The sequence below is a fragment of the Sceloporus occidentalis genome, unplaced genomic scaffold, assembly GCF_023333645.1.
Source record: "Sceloporus occidentalis isolate IW3139 unplaced genomic scaffold, rSceOcc1.0.p SCAF_2, whole genome shotgun sequence".
In the NCBI taxonomy this organism is placed as follows: Eukaryota; Metazoa; Chordata; class Lepidosauria; order Squamata; family Phrynosomatidae; genus Sceloporus; species Sceloporus occidentalis.
The window spans coordinates 5,548,341-5,569,657 of record NW_028316982.1 but is presented as its reverse complement, the minus strand read 5'-3'; the positions used below and the strand labels follow the sequence as shown (position 1 = coordinate 5,569,657).

At 41.8% G+C, this 21,317-nt stretch overlaps 1 protein-coding gene across 1 annotated transcript in view; it reads left to right on the top strand.

Annotated features, from left to right (window-relative positions):
- MASP1 (MBL associated serine protease 1) overlaps positions 1-21,317 on the top strand; it is a 90,393-nt gene that overhangs the window by 9,665 nt on the left and 59,411 nt on the right. Inside the window, exon 2 of the mRNA XM_089508671.1 lies at positions 3,405-3,630. Within this exon, the coding sequence (XP_089364797.1) occupies positions 3,405-3,630 (226 nt within the window). The remainder of the gene's footprint in view (positions 1-3,404; positions 3,631-21,317) is intronic.

Genomic DNA, 21,317 nt, shown 5'->3' with positions numbered 1-21,317 from the left:
CATAAAGGATAACTCTAGTAAATAGTATTTGTGGCTTTTTCAAGCTATGTGGCCATGTTTTAGAAAGTAGAAAGCCTTTGACTTCACATTCTAGTAAATATTTTAACATGAATTTATTTATTTATAAAAATAATATTAAAAAAATAAATATATCTATATGATCTTCCTTTTCTTTGTATTCCTAAAGTGGTGTCACATTGCCTTATTTCTACTTTGTTGAAGCCAGAGTTGCTTAGAACAACAAATAGGAAATAAGATGAATACATGCTATACTTATGCCCAAACTCTTAGACACGCAGACTAGAAATCTGGTTTAAAATCTAGTAAACATTTGTAAAATAAATACTATAAAATGTTGGTTGGTCTGTGTGTCTTGTTCTTTAAGGCTATAAAAGTCCAGATGCCTGAGCATGGAGGTCTAATTCCTATTTGGTTCGAATGAGAGTAGATACATTGAATTCATGGGATGTACACAAGTGTTGGATAACCAGTGGTTTCAGCATTGGACTACAATTCTGGAAGACCAGAGTTGAAATCCCAGTTCAGCCATAGAAACCTACTGGGTGACCTTGGGTAAGTCACCCTCTCTCAGCCTCAGACAAAAGCAATGACAAACCTCCTCTAAAATAATTTTGTCAAGGGTTGCCATAAATCAGAAACAAGTTGGAGGCACACAACACCAACAGCACAGTCTGAGTGTTGACTCAGCACTTGATTCAATGGGTCTACTTACCTGGGGCTACCAATAGGATTCAAACCAAAATCTTACATTTTATTTAATGGTACCCATACCAAGATTATAGTTGTCTTGAATCTGAGTCGTCAGTTACTTTGGGTGCCTCATGGACAAATACTGTGGATTTCTGTTTTGAGTGAGCTCTCGGATGCACATTTATAAACCAGTTTGGACCAAAGGACATCTAGACATGGGCTGACATCACAAGCATTTTAAAGCAAGTTTGGGACCAAAGTTGGCAACCCTCAACTTTTTTCAGAAAATTGCCCTTTTTCTTAGAGTCCATTTCATGTGGAACTTGATGTGAGATAAACGCCTGTGCTATGGGCTGAAATTTTGGTCATATTCCAATCATAGCTATAACAGCCAACATCAACTCAGGCAAAGTCACATAAATTTCGTAGTAACTTACAGAATTCAATGGAGTTGGAAAAGGAGATGGTGCAAATGGAGATGGAGATGGAACGACTTTACCCATTCCCTCTCATTTATTTCTCTCCTCAAAATTGCCTCTACCTACCACTTTCCTCTTTATCTAAGAAACATATTGGAGTTCATTTTCAGGAATAAAAGAAGCTTGCAGGAGGTAATTTGGGATGGGTAAATGGTAGGAAGAAAAAAGGTTAAGCAACCTCTTCCTTTATCTCCAGTATACAATGGAAGATTTCTGCTGCCCATTTTAGCAGCCTGGTCAGGCATTTCTGCTGCCGTCAAAATGAACCCACAGACTCCCATACACACACACACACACACAACTCTAGAAAGGAAAGCTGGGGCAGGCCTTTTAGTTTTGTCTTCTTTCAGTCTATTTCAGTCTGGCTTTCTTTTATTTTAGATATTGTATTTTTTACATAACAAGGAAAGTGAAGTATACTTTGCATGATCTGAGTCTAAAGAGGCAGATAAATCAATCATTTCAATAGAGTTGCAACCTCAAACGCTTTGACACAGAACATGATAGATGAGTGAGAAGACCACAAATCTCCTTGCCTTCGATGACCAAAACAACTATAAATAGTTATTACATCTTGGATCTATTACAAAATTTAAGATTCCACTTTAACCACTCTGAGTCCCTTGTTTTGCTCCAGTGAAAGAGAAACTTCCTATCAGAGGTTGTTCTGCTGCCTCAAGAGATGGTGGATTCTGCTTCACTGGAGGTATTTCAGCCAGAGTCTAGAGAATCATAGAAGCAGGGAATCCTAGAGTTGGAAGAGACCACAAGGGCCATCTAGTCCAAACCCCTGCCATGCAGGAAGACACCATCAAAGCACATTTGACAGGTGAAAAATCACCAGAATCCTTCTGGGGCCTTATATCTTCGTATGTGGATTTATGTCTGCAGGAATGAGAATCACACAGCTGTGTAACATCTGCAACTAATAGAGTGCTGTTATGTTACTGTGCAGCAGAGCAGCAAAGTGCCCAATATGCATGCACCAATGCACCACTGTGCATCATGCACCAATGTGTATCATGCAGTGATTTGCATGTTGGAAAATATGAGCATTCTCTTGTTCTTCCCTCCCTCCCTTGCTGTTTGGAGCAAGTGGGGTTTAGATAGTATAGCATTTCCTGCATGAGCAACTCTGCTGTCTTTCTTCACTAAACCTTCCATTTGTTCCACTATACTTTGAAGTGCATAGTCATAAATACCTTTTGTAATCAAGTAGACAGACCACAGTGATCCAGGATACCTCCTTTGGGAAGCTTCTCCCACATAAAGAGATTCTCTCCTTCTTGCTCACCCATCTTCTTTCTCATCTCTATCTTTTACCAGAGTAACCAAAAGATGGTGAGTTAAGATACCTAAGTTTTCTCTTTTACCTGATCTATTCATTAGCTAGTTAGGATATATGTTCTCCATGCATATGTAAACTCAAGAAACTTTTAATTGATCTGAAACGGCCTCTCTCTTGTTTATTTTGTGTCACATTGTCTCACATCTCCCAGGGAAGCACAACACGAGGTCGAAATTTTGAGATTTACATGGGAGCAAGACCTACTGAACATTAAAGGATTTGTTTTCATATAATCTTGATTATACTATTGATTGCACTGGATCCAGGGAATAGAGTCGAGGAAAGTAGAAAATTTGGCTTGGCTACCAAATTTCCACAAGAAATCCATAGCTTTATCAGAGCTTGGACAAAATTAACACACTCTCTCGTTCATTCTCTCTCTCTCGGGGACGTAGCCAAGGGGGGGGTTTTGGGGTCTGGACCCCCCCTTCCGTTAGATAAAATGAATGGTGCATGCTGCCGCGCCGCCGCACCCAAGCCCCATTATAATGGTGGCACTTAGTCTGGACCCCCCCCTTCCCAAAATCCTGGCTACGTCCCTGTCTCTCTCTTTCTGTCTGTCTGTCTATCTATCTCTTTGGAGTACATTTCTCAGAATGCGCCAGCCAAGTGTGGCTGCCATGCTGTCTGGGGATTATGGAAGCTGTAGTTTCTAGGAACTGTAGTCCAAAATAGATGACTGTGCTGAAAGGGGGATTCTGGGATTTTTGTTCCAAAAGGGATGGTTTCTAAGCTGTGAGACCAATTATACAACTAAAAAATTGTTCTTTGTTTTGTGGGGGAGGATTTATAGTTGTGCTCTTTTTGGTGTGTGGAGGGTAATGTCACAAGGAAACTCACAGTGTCTGTGTGTACATCTTTGACAGGTACCTCCTGGTCTGGTTCCTTTGTACCTTCCAACTGATCATGGCAGATGCCGTCGAATTGACTGACATGTTTGGAGAGATTCAGTCCCCCAACTTTCCAGATTCCTACCCCAGTGATGCAGAAGCGACCTGGAACATTTCCGTGCCGGATGGATTTCGCATCAAGCTCTACTTCATGCATTTTGATCTGGAGTCCTCTTACCTGTGTGAATATGACTACGTGAAGGTGAGCGCACCAATTCACCTCCTTTAGGTGGAGAGAATAATTTCCCTCACCCACACCCTTTCAGGAAGGCCAGACTACAGTCCCCACCATCCTAACCCAAGTTGGGGGATGATGGGAACAGTGGTCCAAAATCCCAGGATAGTGCCAAGCGGAAGACAGGTACATTATTTGTTTTGGAAGTTCACACTCTTCTGCATTCCTTCAGATTCTTTTACTAGAATATCTAGCATTGTTTCTAGAATTAAAGCAGTACATTGTTTTCTAGTGCTGTGTTGTTTTTATATGCCTGTTTATGTCAATTTTAAAAAGAAATGCCTCTTATGCCTCTAACACATGGGCTCTACCAACTCCTTGGATTTTCTCCTCTGCTGAAAATGTTTGCTTTCACAATTGCAAGCTGTTTTGCCAGCTTCCCCTTGCCCAGGACTTTGTAATAATGCGCCCGCACAAACATCAGTCTCTGGAGCTAATCCTGTCAGATTCTTGGCATAATTGAGCCTGGTCTGCTCACTAACCAGTGTCCGGAGTTTGTCCAAAATCACTGAAGGGCAGAAGTGCCGGGTTGTTGTTTTTCTTCAAATGGTAATATTTCATACCGACTTTTCCAAAATAACCACGTATCATTGTTTTGTGGATTTTGGATGATATTGTACTTCATTTCCATCTGTTTTTCAGAAATATACTTAGGACTTTATCACAGGAGACTGGAAAAGTGGAATTAGAGCAGGATAGTAGCGTCTGTGGCCATACCTTGTCACCCGACGCTGTGTCTGTCCAGTAGCTGGTCTGTAGTCTGTCCATTGCTGGAGTGCTCCTTGTCACTGACAGGCCAAACTCGTCAGTGCTTCCCAGTTGTGCTCCTTTTCCACTGTGGATGGATATATGAGAAGTTCCCCCTGAAGCACTTACAATATGTATGTATTTTTTACTTAATGGATTGCCACAATTACACAATTGCACTAAAAGTAAAAAATAAATACATGCTGAAATGCATACCGGGAAGGGGATAGGACAGGGATGTGGGGCTATGGAGGCCAGAGTTGGGACAAAGTTCAGGATAGAAGCAGCACCATGGCAATTTGGAAGAGCTGTGCAGTACTGAGTGTCCCAACCCAGTATGGTTGAATTTCCTAGGCCAACACGATTGTGGCACCTTACAGGCCTGGCGTGATAAAGTCTTAAGAGCCCTTTCACACTAAGCAATTATAGTGCTATGATTCCACTTTAACTGTCATTGCTGCATCTTATGGAACCCTGGGATTTGCAGTTTGGGGTCTTTAGAATTCTCAACCAGGGAGTTCTAGCAGCTCTTCAAATTGCAAAGCCCAGGATGGCATAGTATGCAAACATGGTAGTTAAAGTGGCATCGTAATGCTAGAAGTGTGTAGTATGAAAGGGCCCTAAGACTGGCCAATTTTGGCATAGTTAGAACAGAGTTGTGAGCCAACATGGCATAGTGGTTTGAACATTGGACTATATGACTCTGGAGACCATGAAACCCACTGGGTGACTTTGGGCAAGTCACACACTCTCAGCCTCAGGGAAGGCAATGGCAAAACTCCTCTGAAAAATCTTGCCAAGAATACCCTAGGATAAGGCTACCATAAGTTGGAAACAACTTGAAGGCACACAACAACAACAGCTACAGAACAGAGGCAAAACAAACTTGAGATTTTTAAAATCTATTCATCTTCTTTCCACTCTATTTTTCTCTTTTTTATTTCTATCCTTTTTCCCCCTTCCTCTCTCTGTCCCTCTCCAACATCTGAGACAGGAAGAGACATAAATAGAGAGGACCTTTATTTAGGGAAAGAGACCCTTTACCCTGACCTATAACTGTATCATCAATTAAAAGCTGGCTGGTCTCATTTATAGTCGCTCCAGCATGTTTTATTTGTTTAGTTCCAATTTAAACATGTTTTTTCATTATCCAGACACTCCAGGAGAAAAGCCAGCTTTTGTACGGTCTTTGGAATATTGTTTGCAGATACATACTGGGTTTGCATAAATTCATACTCACGCAGCGCTGTGAAAAACAGCAAGTCATGTAGAATTTAAGCACCTTGTTTTATAACAACCGTTAATTCACTTATGCATCTAAGAAAGAACTGTTGGGAAAAGTGAGAATCATGATGTTGTTGAATCGCAACTTTCAGCGTTCCTGACTATTTGCTATGCTGGTTAGACCTGCAGGGGAATTGCAATCCAACAACATCTGGAGGGACTTACAGTTCTCACCTCTACACTGAAGGATCAAGGAACAGTCCCTAGAGACAGTGAGGCAATACGTACCCTCACTCCCAAAGTCGCCCAAGTCTGCTGTAGCCTCAAAAAAGTCTCTAAAGTATCTCCTATACTTCCTGGTGCCATATTTTATAACCTCTCCTCTTAGAAGCATCTCAAAGCTTTCACACTTGTCACAAGCTGGGCATCTCCACTGGGCAATTACTTCTCACAATCTCTGTTGGTCTTACATGATGCGAATCCCAATAAATGTCACCTAAACCAAGCCCTAGATACCATCAATGCACCTGATCATATCTGATCTTGGAAGATAAGCAGATTAAGCCCTGGTTAATACTTGGATCAGAGACTGCCTACAAATTCCAGGTGCTATAGGTCATATTTCAGATGAAGGAAAGGGGAAAAACATCTCTAAGTATTCCTTGCCTAAGAAAACCCTGTGAAATTCATGGGGTCACCATTTGTCTACAGGCGATTTGAAGTCACATGCACACATACATTATCCTAAACACGCTAAAGACTCCAAATCCCATCTGATCTTAGAAGCTAAGCATGGTCAGCCCTGGTCAGTACTTGGATGGGGGACCAGCAATGGATACCAGCTGCTGGTGGCTAAATTTCAGAGGAAGGACGTGGCAAAACCACCTTTGAGTATTCCTCGTCTAAGAAAAACCTATGAAATTCATGGTGTTGCCACAGGTCAACAGGCACCTTGAAGGCACATAGACATACGAACCATGGGTGCATCTACACTGTAGAAATAGTGGAATTTGACCCCAGATTAACTGCAATAGCTCCATCTTGCAGAATCTAGGAATTTTTTGTTTTGTGAGGCACCAGCACTCTTTGGCAGAGAAATCTAAAAACCTTGTAAAACTACAAATCCCAAGATTCCATAGGATGGAGCTACAGCAATTAAAGTGGTGTCAAACTGCATTATTTCTACAGTGTAGATGCACCCCATTATAACATTAACTCTTGGTTTACCTTGAGAAGAGCCCATGCCCCTCAGCTATGTTGCCCAAATAATGGGGAAACTATTATTGCAATAGCATTCCTAAATTACAGTTTAACTGAATAGATTTCCCATGTGCAGAAGTACTATACCTCTCAGCTTTCCAACACCTTTACTGTTATAGTTCCACCTTTTTCAAAAACAACTTACAACAGCCATGCTCCTGCACTAAGGAAATTGAGCATCACTTTACACTATTGGAGTTACACAGAATTTGTGCAATGCCATCTAAATAGTGCATTGGGAACACTGCAAATCCAAACATGAAATTTGCACACGGAATGTGCATGTGCCATATACAGTGAATGTTGTTTGTACATAAGGACACCACATGTGCAATTGCACTTCCATGTACTTAAACTGAATTTAGAAGTTCTGAAAATAAATGAAAATTTAAATTAATATATACAGCTGTTCTTTTTATTTTTAAGAGCAGAACTGTAAGGGCGAAGGAGCCAGAATCCACCCCAGTTTGACAGATTAATTCTGCCTCCTGCTGCTGCTCAGTTTCCAATTAACATAACAGCATATGATTCTCACCTTCCTGGTGCCTTTTGGCAAAATGAATAATGAATTATTCTGGGTGCAAATATTTTTGAGAAGGAACTTTAACAGATTCCACTCCAGTTGCTGAAAAGAATTGCTCTCTGAATGAAGCAGGTTTATTTGCCAGGCTTTCAATGTTGCAGAGGTACTATGTTCTTCTTGCAACCTGGTGGTAGGGCATCTCTGTGGCAGCTGTGTTGTTGTTATTGTTATTGTGTGCTTTCAGGTCATTTCCAGCTTACCGCAACCCTTAGGCAAACCTATCACAGGGTTTTCTTGCCAAGATTTATTCAGAAGAGGTCTGCTTTTGCCATCCTCTGAGGCTGAAAGAATATGATCCTATCATGGGGTTTTCTTGCCAAGATTTGATCAAAGGGGGTTTGCCTTTGCCTTCCTCTGAGCCAGTATGGCATACTGGTTTGAGCATTAGACTATGACTCTGGAGACCAGGGTTCGAATCCCAGATCAGCCATGAGAATCCACTGGCTGACCTTGGGCAAATCACACTCTCTCAACCTCAGAGGATGGCAATGGCAAACCCCCTCTGAAGAAACGTGCCAAGAAAACCCCATGATAGGGTTGCCTTAGGGTTGCCATAGGTCAGAAACTACTTGAAGGCACACAACAGCAATTTGCAAACCGTTTTGTATGTGTGTGAAGTCGAAGGCTTTCATGGCTGGCATCCATAATTTTTTGTGGGTTTTTCAGGCTATGTGGCCATGTTCTAGAAGAGTTTATTCCTGATGTTTTGCCAGCATCTGTGGCTGGCGAAACATCAGGAATAAACTCTTCTAGAACATGGCCATATAGCCTGAAACCCCACAAAAAGCCATATATATATATATATTGTACCAGAGGCAGAAAATCCCACAAACTTCTCCCCTGAAAATGCCCTCATTACACATCAAATCCAAACAAGTCGCCTGAGGCAAAGGCCTCCCTCTGTCTAATGGCTGGGCTTCCCTGTTTAAAGGCACCCTGGGGACCCACTGGCTGGGCAAGCTATTTTTGGTGGAAATTATTGCTGACAACCTTTTAGCATCAAACAGCTGCTTAGCTGACTTTTCCTCCCAAGCCTTCTGGAATTGTGAAATGAGGAGGCTTTTGTTATGCCGAGGAAAGCTGAGGAGTTTGTTTTGAATTTTTGAAGTTTCAGAAAGCCTCTGGGGAATCTCAACACAACTGGTTTTAAAAGGCAGAGAACTAAACAATAAGTGAGCAAGAGAAAGGAGTGGAGCTCTCTCTCACTATCTATCTCTGTGCTACTTTTTCCAGGCAGATTTTGAAACCAAATTGACATCTTTATATAAAGCAAGGGTGCTGAGCAATGGGTCCTCTTCATCTTGGAGAGAAGTGACCGGCAGGGTCCCACAGGGCTCTGTCCTGGGCCCAGTGCTATTCAACATCTTTATCAATGACTTGTATGACAAAAATGGGGACATACTTATCAAATTTGCAGATGACAACAAATTAGGGGGAGTAGCTAATACTCCAGAGGACAGGATCAAAATTCAAAATGACCTGAATAGACTTGAAAGCTGGGCCAAAGCTAACAAAATGAAATTCAACACAGAGAAATGTAAGGTACTGCACTTAGGGCAGAAAAATGAAATGCACAGATATAGGTTGGGAGACACATGGCTGAATAAAAGTACATGTGAAAGAGATCTAGGAGTCCAAGTAGACGATAAGTTGAACATGACTCAACAATGTGATGCGGCAGCTAATAAGGCCAATGCGATTTTAGGCTGCATCAATAGAAGTATAGTGTCTAGATCAAGAGAAGTAATAGTGCCACTGTATTCTGCTCTGCTCAGGCCCCACCTGGAATATTGTGTCCAGTTCTGGGCACCACAGTTCAAAAAGGACATTGAGAAACTGGAGCGTGTCCAGAGGAGGGCGACTAAAATGGTGAAGGGTCTGGAAACCATGCCCTATGAGGAACGACTCAGGGAGCTGGGGATGTTTAGCCTGGAGAAAAGGAGATTAAGAGGTGATATGATAGCCCTGTTTAAATATTTGAAGGGATGCCATATTGAGGATGGAGCAAGATTGTTTTCTGCTGCTCCAGAGACTAGGAGATGGAGCAATGGGTGCCAACTACAGGAAGAGAGATTCTACTTAAAGGTTAGGAAGAACTTCCTGACAGTATAAGTTATTTCACAGTGGATTACATTGCTTCAGAGGGTGGTGAAGTCTCCTTCTTTGCAGGTTTTTAAGCAGAGGCTGGATGGGCATCTGTCATAGGGGGTGCTTTGTGTCTTCCTGCATGGCAGAATGGGGTAGGACTGGATTGCCCTTGTGGCCTCTTCCAACTCTATGATTCTAAGCATGGGCAACCATCAGTGGTTGAAGGCCACATTGGCCCACCAAGAGGACCTTGGAAAGCCACAGTCCTGTTACCCAATCCAACAGTCCAACAATATCTGGGTTCCTGCCTCTGATGGAGGTCATGGCACATCCATGAAATCTTGAGATGATGTCCTCAGCAGAAGCTGGGAAACATTACTGGCTGGCTAAGAATGATGTGGGTTGCAGACTAAGACATTTGAAAGGCCCCAGGCTGACAAAGTTTGCACCTCAGCAGATCTGATCAGGAATGGTTTATGCGAATCTAGTTTGGCCTGACTATGATATTTTCATGGATGTATCTAGAAGGTTTCCTCTTTGGTAGAGTTTAGGTTTATGCCTACTCTATCTGAACTGCCATTTCCCCACCACACAATTCCTTGAATAGGAATTGCTCCCATTTTTCAGAAGCGGAAACTGCAATTTAAGGAAGGGAAACACGTAACTCAAAAACAGCATTTCGGGTTTTTGGCTCAAGAAGGGAGGAACATCTTGAGCCGGCTCTGTGCATTCCATGGAAGCAGCTGAGGGTAGACTTGAATCTGGAAGGTCTAAGCCGTTCCATATTTTTGTGGGTTTGGCAACTCCTCTAAAGCCACAAAATGAGCACAGAATGAGCCTTTCTTCTTTATAACCTACAGAAACCATTTCCTGGGGGAACCAGAACATTTGCCCCTTTCTGTGTGTTTTTTCACAGATTCCGTGTAATTTCAAAACGTCTGTCATAGATCAAGGTTTTGTTTTTCTTTTCTAAAGAAATACATAACTAAATTGAGCATTTATGTGTTTCTGGTTTTACAGCTATTCAAGCACCCCGGTAGACTCTGGCATGGGGTGCAGCCCAGGCCATGTGTGAGTCTGTCATAAATGAGAATAAGGCTAAATTTGGTTGCAAGGATTGAAAATCAGCCCAAAGAGAAGTTTAATCTCATGTGCTGTAGATATGCAGGTTTGCGAGCATTTTCCACAAACAAAGAGCTGAGAGAGTCACTGTAAGGCCTGAAAGCCATTCACCCACTGCACTGGGAACCAAGGATAGCATCATTTCATCCACGACAGCTAGAAACTTGCTTTCAGAAGTGAAGGTTGGCATCTCCTGTACTTATTTCTATACTTGGACATTGCATTCATGGAACAGTGGGGACTGTGCAAGCCTGGACAGGGCTGGGAAAGTACCCATTTGGAGTACAACTGCATAGCCCATGAAAGTTTAGCCGAACAAAAATTGTTACTCTTTTAAGCTTGTGTGTGTGTATGCACCCTCAAGTTGCCTGTCAGCTTATGGCGACCCCAAGAATTTTATTAGAATAATATTTATTAGAATAATTTGCATAATACACAAGTTTAGATTATTAGATTTGAGGAAATGGAATATGGCAACCCTAACCTTAAAGTGTCTAAATACCAGAAAGGCACCAGACCCCATCTGGGTGGCTTTCAAAGGTAGTTTTCCAGTTCCTTCCTCTGAAATAGAGCCTAAAGCACCTGGCATTTGTTGGTAGCCATCCAAGTACTACCTGGGGCTGACCCTGCTTGGCTTCCCAGATCAGACAGGATCTGGTACCTTTAAGACATTTAGGCACTTCAAGGGTCAGGTTGCCATATTCCATTTCCTCAATCCAGAAATCTAAATTTATATATCATGAAAATTATTTGAATTATGCAAACCACTGTCACAAGACAGCCCTCCATTGCAATGCATCCCTCCCTCCCTTGCTTTCTGTTCTCAGGCATCACTTGCTGTTGTTTTCCTTTTATATGCAATGCAAGGGTGGCCTTGTTTCCTGCAGAAGAACTGGACAGAAGGTTGCCTCCACATTTTGACCTTATCTCAGCTTCTGCAAAAGCTAGAGACTTACTTTTTTCAAAAATGTTAACTTGGAATATAGACTACATGATGCTCCAAATGGGCACTAGGTGGTCTGCCTTGAGTCCAAGTAAAGCCCAGCTATCTGGGTGGTATGACAACATTCTTTTAAGACAGACACTGTGTCTATGTACTTTAAATCTATACTCACATTGTTACATGGTGGTGGTATGCAAAACCACTTTTGAATACCAGCACTATGCAGCCAGAGGCATTATCTGCCAATGTGCACATTGGCTGTTTCTGTAATTTCAGGGAATCAAGTGGTATGCAGTAGGGATGGAATGAATATGTGAAAATATTCTCTCAAAAATGGTTGGAAAACATGCTTTTCAGTGTTCAGAAACCCCAAGGAGAGGAATCCTGGACTGATGGGAATCTTCGCAGTACAGGACTTACTCTGTTCAAAATTCACACATGGTTGTTTTGTTCAGGAAACCACATTATCTGCATGGAAAATAGCATTTCGGTGCAGAAATGTTAATTCCTGTGCAGGGAATTCTGTAATTGAGGATTTATTCTGAGTCACATTCGCATATGGTTGATTTGCATAGAAAACAGCATTTTCTGTGCAGGAATTAATATTTCTGCATTGAAATGTTATTTTTCCACACAGAAAATGCTATGGTCTGTACAAAGCAACCATGGGAATAAGTCCCAAATTTCAAATAGCCTTCAAAAACTGCATGATTTTCAAAGAGGCTCTTGCTGTGGCAAGAAAATTGCTGAAATTACTAGTTGTTACCTTTGAGAATAAACCTGGATCTAATCTGCACTGCAGAGTTAATGCAATTTGACACTGTTTTAATTGCCATGGCTGAATGCTATGTAATTCTGGGATTTGTAGTTTTGTGAGATAGTTAGCCTTCTCTGCCAGAGAGCTCTGGTTCCCCAGCAGACTGCAAATCTCAGGATTGCACAGCATTGAGCCATGGCCGTTAAAGCAGCATCAAACTGCATTATTTCTGCAGTGCATATTAGACTGAGAGAAACATTACAGTTCTGGTACAAAAAAGCCATTGATCACTAGATATGTACCATCCACGAATATGGCACACAGACCCTAAAAATTGTTGCTGTTGTGCCTTGAAGTAGTTTCTGACTTATGGCAACCTTAAGGTGAACCTGGCATGAAGTTTTCTTGGCAAGCTTCTTCAGAGGGGGTTTGCCATTGCCATCCTCTGTGGCTGAGAGAGTGTGACTTTCTCAAGGTCACCCAGTAGGTTCTCATGGCTGAGCTGGAATTCTACCCTGGTCTCTAGAGTCATAGTCTAATGCTAAACCACCAAGCCATGCTGGGTCAGAGGAAGGCAAAAGCAAACTCCTTCTGATGAAATCTTGCCAAGAAAATCCCATGATAGGATCACATTCTCTCAGAGGAAGTGAGTGGGGATTCGAATCCTGGTCTCAAGAGTCATAGTCCAACACTCAAACCTCTACATTACACTGGCTTCTTCCCAAAGAGTAGACATTTAATCAATTGTTGAATGGTGAGTCAACACATAGGTCAGTCCCACTGATTTATTGAATCCAGTCTAGATTCAAGCCTGTGTGAAATGGTTATATTTGTAGAACTCTACTGATGCAACCATGCAGTGAATGCAGCCATTGCACAATGGACAAAAATTAAAATACAACCACATGAGGAAGGGAATATATATATATGGGTATCACAACAACAGGAGTCTGGGACGTACTCCAGACTACACAAAATTCGGAAGGGGGAAATGGAAGTACAGTGGGCCTTGGTATCTGCTGGGGTTTGGTTCCAGGGCCTCCCATGGACACCAAAATTTGTGGATGCTCAAGTCCTGTTAAATACAATGGCAAAGTGCAATGGTGTCCCTGATATAAAATGGCAAAACCAACGTTTGGTTTTTGGAAATTATATATATTTTAAAGTATTTTCAAGCTGTGGATGGTTGAATCCATGAATAAGGAATACATGGATATGGAGGACCAATGGTATTATCCTCCCCAAAGAAATAATTCTGACCCTACCCATGAAATTCTCTTTTAGTCCTCAAATATCTAGTATTGCAGAGAGCAAGACCCTAAAAATCATTCACACCCAGACCTCTTCTGTGTACTGTGCTTGAATTCCTAAGGTACTAGTTGGCCTGCCCCTTTTATTTGGATGCTTAAACTCTATTTTCTGAATGTCCAAGTGAAGTTTTAAGTTACTGCCAAGCTAGAATAAATATTGGGCTTTGTTGTCATTCTGTGCCTTCAAGCTGACTTATGGTGACTGTAAGGTGAACCTGTCAGGGTTTTTCTTGGCAAGATTTGTCCAGAGGAGGTTTGCCCTTGCCTTCCCCTGAGGCTGAGAGCAGCATGTGACTTGCCCAAAGTCACCCAGTGGGTTTCATGGCCAAATGGGGAATTGAACCCTGGTCTCCAGAGTTGTAGTCCACGCTCAAACCACTATGCCACTCTGGCTGTATAGGACTGAAGAAAAATTGTTGTGGGGGAAGAAATCTTATTTGGAGGGCTCCCTTCCAATTCTACGGAGTTTATCACACTGGGGCTAATTTTGGCATTAAAGAGAGAGGAAAGTGTATTTAAAGCATCCTGCCAACAAAGTGAAAATGGCAAATAATTGCGCAAATGATTATCATGCACAATTGCACAAATAAAGTGATATCAGAAATGCATTGTCACTGAAATCCTGAAAGTAAAAAGATGTGTGTTAATACTTCACATAATTACATAATTTTTCCAGATATTCATGGGATACACACCCAAGCTTTTTCGTGTGATAAACTCCTATGATTCGGTGATTCCAAATACCAGTTGACAAAAGACAGTCAATGCTCTTTTTTCAACCTGGCAAGGATCACAATACTGAGTCCAAGCCTGGCCCTCTGTTTCAGAGAAGCCATTTCTGCTACAGATAACAAGTCATCATCTCTGGCCCAAAGAACCGAGACAGGCCTCTGACCGTAAAGTAAAATGAGAGAGGGGTCATATCTAGTCTGGTTAATGTGTGCTGCCCTGCCGAGCTTTGTATACTTTTCCGTAGATCATTTACATCCCAAGAGTGAGCTGGTAATTAAATCTTGGCTACATTCCTTTGGCGGGATTCCCCCGCTGGGGTCATGATGTCGACATGTTCACTAGAGAAGATCTGTCTCTGAGGAGGAGCATTACTTGCAGAAAAGAGGGAGAAAATGGATTGTAAAAACAGACAGCCTCCTGGAACAATAGCTGCTTCTTTGGGCTTTCTCGGAAGCTGGATTCCAAGCAATTGTGGCTAGATTTTTAGCTCTGCTGTCGGAGACGTTGGCTTCTCGCGAGGTTGGCAAAAGTCTTGGTATTGGACCTGGTGGTTCCAGGTTGTTCGCCACCTCCTCAGATTCTTTATGGGGAAAGGAGTTAGATTACAGCACTGCTTTAACTGTCATGGGTCCAGTCTACGGCATCCTGCAAATTGTACTGTGTGAAGTCGAAGGCTTTCATGGCTGGCATCCATAGTTTTTTGTGGGTTTTGAGGGCTATGTGGCCATGTTCTACAAGAATGCATTCTCTGAAGATGCCAGCCCCAGATGCTGGTGAAACATCAGGAATAAACTCTTCTAGAACATGGCCACATAGCCTGAAAAACCCACAAAAAACTATAATTTGGACTGTGTTGTGACACCAGAGCTCTCAGAGAGGTTATTATTATTGTCATTAACTTTATTTATAAAGCGCTGTGAATTTACACAGTGCTGTACATACAATCAGTTAAAATAGATAAAATAAACCTGCCAATGGCATACATTCTAGGAAAATAATTAAACATAACACATATTAATACATCTTAACAGTCAAACAATAAAATTTAGCAAACAACAAATTAAAATAACATTGAAGAGAAGGCAAAATATCTCACAAAACTACAAATCCCAGAGGTGGTTTTGCCAGTTCCTTCCTCTGAAATAGAGCCTCCAGCACCTGATATTTGGTTGGTCTTCTATCCAAGTACCAACCAAGGTTGATGCTGCTTAGCTTCCAAGATCAGACAGGACCTGATGCCTTGAAGGTTTTTAGACCTCCTTCTTTGGTGGTCTTTAAAAAGAAGCTCGATGGGCCACCATTTGGGAATGCTTTGGCTGTGTATTGCTGCATGGCAGGGGTTGAACTAGATGTCTCTCACAGTCCCTTCCAGCTTTCTATAATTCCATGAATCACTGCCTAACTCCCTAAGTGTAAAGTTACACTCTGTCTTCATGACATAGGATTTCAACCAGAATGCCCCACTGATGGGGACAATGGGGGCTATCTTTCTTGTATTGTGTGTTCACTGTGTATCTTGCAAGAACGATAAACTTTGCATCCACACTGCACCAATAATCTGGTTTGACACCACTTTAATTGTCAGGGCTCAAAGTGATGAAATTCTGAGAAGTGTAGTTCACTGCAGCTGCAGAGCAAAGCACGGGGTTTTCATGACAAGACATGTTCAGAGGTGGTTTGCCTTTGCTTTGCCTCTGAGGCTGAGAGAGTGTGACTTGCCCAGGGTCACCCACGGCTGAGCTGGATAGCAAAGTTCTGGTGCCACAACAAGCTACACTTCCCAGAATTCCATCACCTTAAGCACTAGCAGTTAAAGTGGTATTAAACTAGATTATTGCTGCAGTGTAGTTGCAGCCAAACTGGGACACAGACATGCACAAATGGTGCAGGTATCTGTTTTAAGAGGGAACCCATGAATAATCATGGGAACTCTGGCCAGGCTGGTGTTCTCCAACCCAGTGGCCTACAGCAAGCAATCAGGAAAAGAGGCCATCAACCTCTTTCCATCCTGCCCTGGAATGCACTAATTGGGTTGATGAAGAGCTAACTCACCCCCTTGCAATGTATATATAAACTGCTCATTAAAAAGAGTGAAATTCCACTGTGGGGCCGAATGCCTTTTTGGATACATCATGCAAAGAGGGAGAGACCAGGCGCATGGTCAGAAAATGTGTGGCCGCACTGGAGGACTTAATGGATACTGTTTATGTGAGTGGGGCACTTACATTCTTCCACATCCTTTGTGGGAACTGTCCACTTATATTCTTATGAGTACTTTTGGCTTCCTGCTCTTTTACATCCAGAAAACATATCCAGGGGTAGCCGTGTTGGCCATGTAGCAAAGTACAACAACATTCAAAGTGCCCAAAACAGGGATGCCTTTAATTGGACAACCAAAAATGCACAAAATATGTTATGCAAGCTTTTGAAGCTCCACTGGCTTCTTCATCAGGCAAAGGTGCTAAGACTTGTATAGGACGGAAAAAAATTATAAAATGATGATGTTAGTCAGAGGCTTGCATTTGCTCAAGGTGTTGTTGGTGTTGTTCTTTGGAGGGATATCTAATAGCTCCCTCCTCCTTCTGGTCATGTGACATTGGGAATGAAGCATTCCAAAGTCCAGGAGATAAAATCTGAATTTCACTAGCAATGCAAAAAAGTACTTTTGAGATCCCAGATCTGCATCTTCTGTGAGGCCACAGCCCCTTTTGCTAGGCAGAGAACATTGTATTTCTCAAGGGAAGCCTACATCCTTTTGCATTAGGAAAATTTTAGGTATAGCTTTGGTAAAATAGGAATGCGGTGGCTAAGTGGTTAAGACGCCAGTTCTGCCAATTGTAAGACTGGAAGGATGGCAGTTCGAGGCCTGAGTGCTGCAGGATGAGGTGAGCTCCCATCACTAGTCCCAGCTTCTGCCAACCTAGCAGTTCAAAAGCAGGAAAATGCAAGTAGATAAATAGGTATCACTTTGGTGGGAAGGTAATAGTGTTCAATGCAGTCATGCTGGCCACATAACCACCAGAGTAGTCCTCAGACAATGCTGGCTCTTCAGCTTAGTAATGGAGATGAGCACCACCCCCTACAGTTGGTTATGACTAGACATTCATGTCAAGAGACTACCTTTACCTTTTTTACCTTTTTTGGTAAAACGTGTCACATGTAGTCCCAATTTAAAAAAAAAATGTTTTAACTTTGTTGGAGGTATAAACCCCAAATAGGAAACTCCCAATCCATTGGCTCCCTCTTTAGGATCCCTAAAAGGAGGATCTAAAGGAGACATTTTGGATCTCAGAAGAAATACCTTTTTGCATTGCTAACAGATTTTATCTCCTGGATTGTGGAATGCTTTGTTCCCAGTGTCACATGGCCAGAGGGAGGAGGGACCCACTTGCACAGATATCCCTCAAAGGAACAACACCAACAACACTTTCAGAAAATGCAAGCTTTTGACTAACATTGTCATTTTATCATTTTTTTCCTCCTCATGATTTTTAACACTTTTGCCTGGTGAAGAAGCTAACAGAACTTCAAACGCTTGCATTATGTATTTTGTGCATTTTGGTTGGACAATTGAAAGTATCACCGTTTTGTAGATTTGGGATGTTATTGTACTTTGCTCTTTTTCCTATTACTGATCCGTCAAAGCATACCCTCCAATATTTCTCATATGAAAACCAGAACATGTGTGGCCAGAGAACATCAGAGTATGGTCAAGATGATAAAAATTATTAAAGAGGAAGAACACACAAGTTGGAGAAGTTGCAGCAGTTTGCTTTGGCCTGAGAGTAAGGAAACCCTATGAAATTCAACAGGTCACTTGAAAGCATGTTCACACAGAGAAATATTTCAATTAATTAATGATGCAATCATGTACATGGATGCACATCCATGCATAATACACTGACTTTAGCACAAAGGCAAAACAACCAGCTCTATTGAAATGTGTGTATAAAACACCAACAGGACACCAGCCTGGTTTATGGAGCCGTTTACTGGATACCAAAGCTGTACAACTAAATATGCAACTTAGAATGAAATATCCCCGTAAATGCAAAACTTAACATGCACAAGACAGCTTCTATCATGACCTTAAACTGAATGCAGACATGCTGCATCAGACAAAAATGCCCAGTTGCTTCCCTAGTTGCACACATGTGTGAGAGATGGCAGTTCCTCCATTTATCAGAACCTTCTCCCCAGATAACAAAGGATTAAATGTGGGAGAAGGTACTGTTACATTTTAATGAGATTCAGAGTCACAGGTGATGAGAGGGCAACTGTCCAATGAGTTGGGCAGCTGGGCAGAAGAGTGAACCTTCAAGATGGTTCTGGGGGAGGTTTATAAAAATCTGGAACCAACGTGAGGCTTTTGTCTGTCTACCTTTGCCTCTGGCTCAAGCTAAGCAGACCATGAGGGGCTTTTAACCTGGAGCTCTGGAACTGGGAGGCTGGTGGAACTGAACAATGAAGTCCAGCTATCCAGAAACATCAAGGATTACACATCCCATCTCATCTGTGAATGAGATTAGGAGAATGTACCAGTCAGTGGCGTTAGGATATTTGGATTTCTTTTCCTGGTTTGGCTGAATTATTTTGGCTCTGTAACTTATACTTTCTGTCTCTGCCTGGAGGACAAGTTGGTCCTTCATGTAAGTGATATCCTTTTGCTATAGAATTCCTTTGCTTAGAATAGAGCCTTTCTTTAAGGTAATCTGCCTCTCTTGCACGCCTTTTTCATGTGTCTTAGCTTGGCCTGGTTCTTCCCTTCAGTCAGCAAGGGAAGTATGAGTGGAATTTTCTATTATTATTATTATTATTATTATTATTATTATTATTTCTTACCTGGCTCTCCCCATGGATAGAAGTGGGGAAGAACAACAACTAACAGTGTCAGTTAAAACACATCAGTAAAATGCACATCAATTTAAATAGACAAATAAGATATACGCTTATTAAAACAATCCACATTTAAAATTAATCATTTAAAATTCACAATTTAAAAATCATTAGGATAAGCCTGCTGGAGGAGACTAGTCTTTGATGCTCTTTTAAAATGGGACAGTATATTCAGCTGTCGAATCTCTTCTGGCAGGTCATTCCACAGTCTAGGGGCAACCGAACCAAAAGTCCTCTGGCTGATTGTTGCCAAGGTAGTCCTGGCTGACTGGAGTAAACGTCTGCCAGAGGACCTGAGTGTACATTGCTAAGGTGGGAGACGTCAGTCATTGGATGGTGGCAGCAAGTTCTTTAGATAAAAGATGGTCCCAAAGGGTCCCATCCAGTTCAGGCAAGAGAACAGGGGGGATCCAAAGAACTCCTCACAACATGTAAGGTGTCAACAACATTCCAGCCACTCAGAGGCCTAGATCTGTAGTAAGGAGAAAATGCAGTGGAGGAGGCAGATATCTCTGCTAAAATGTTGGTCAGATGTTCACCATATGTATAGTAAGAGTGATGCACGAATGATGAGTGAAAGTCATCTAGGAAGATCAGCATCCTGAGTGTGAGCAACATGAATCACTGTGGCAATGTATGCATGCATATCAATGGGGGTGGCTTTTCCTCATGCTTAAACACACACTAGCAAATTGATGTGGGTTGCTACTAGTACAAGAACATTTGCTGTCCCTGGAAAAAAGCATGTTCTGAATTATCAAAGATGAAAAGCGGCTTTGATTTAATCCTTCTGTTATTTTTTGCCTCCTTTCTGTTATGCATCCAGAAAGCATATTATTACAGAGGGAAAAGTATGCTCAGTTCCTTGTCTGACAATAAATCCTACTCTGCCTTCCCAGCTGCAATGTACTGGCCAATATCCCACTTCAGCGTCTTGTAGTGTAAATCTCCACATGCAGAGTCATGCACTGATTGTGCTATGCAGTCCTTGTGTTGAATGGCAGTGGTGCACAACTGAACATACAATCCAATGTGCAATCCAGTGCACATGTGCATCTATGTGCCTTCGTGTGTGCCTGAAGGAACAATGGCACCATGCAGGCAACTCTGCTTCCTCAAAGCTGAGCTGAATGTGGACATTCTGCTTCAGAGAAAAACATTCAGCCAGTTCCATAGGGGAATTTACACAACTGTAAGGCACTAACCTGTGCAACTTGTACTCAGGACAAGAGGCTGCGTCAGGACAGAATACAGAGACATGAAATGATTTTCAAATAGCAAGAGGGTCAGGCAAGGCCATATATTTATCACTCTATCTGTTTTACTTGTATACCAAATGTATCATATATAAAGCCGAATTAGACTAGAACAAAGTCTAGTCCAGGAAGGAACATCAACAATTCAAGATATGCAGATGACACCATACTAATAGCAGAAAATAGCAAAGAATTAGAATAGTTAGCAAATCAAGTCAAGGACGAATGTTCAAAGGCAGGTTAACAGACAAACATAAAAAAACACAAAGAATGACCACAGATGGTCTATATAACTTTAAAACAGACAACTAAGTTATTGAAATGGAGGGTATGAACTATTTATGTCTTTCCAAATTCTCAATTTCTGTGTATCATCAATACGGGGAAAATTAACATCAGTGGAAACTAAGCAAATCTTCTTGTTCAGGGCTGCAGACAGACGGGGCGCGGCGTCCTGTTTCTCAGATGTCAAACTCTTGCAGAAAGAAATCCAGAGTTCAATTTCACAACATCTTCCACCCTTCTGTTAATCCAGTTTGACTTATGGTGTCTCAGATGTTCTTCAACGAAGTCTACCCTGCAGTGTTTGGTTGTGTAACTATAAGAATGCACAGCTCATTTATCTGGATTACAAAAAGGTCCGCCATCTAAACCAAGATTCATTGGCCAGGCTCTAAGGACAAAAGAAAGATGTATTGATTCATCAAATCCATTCATTAAAACATGGCATTCCATA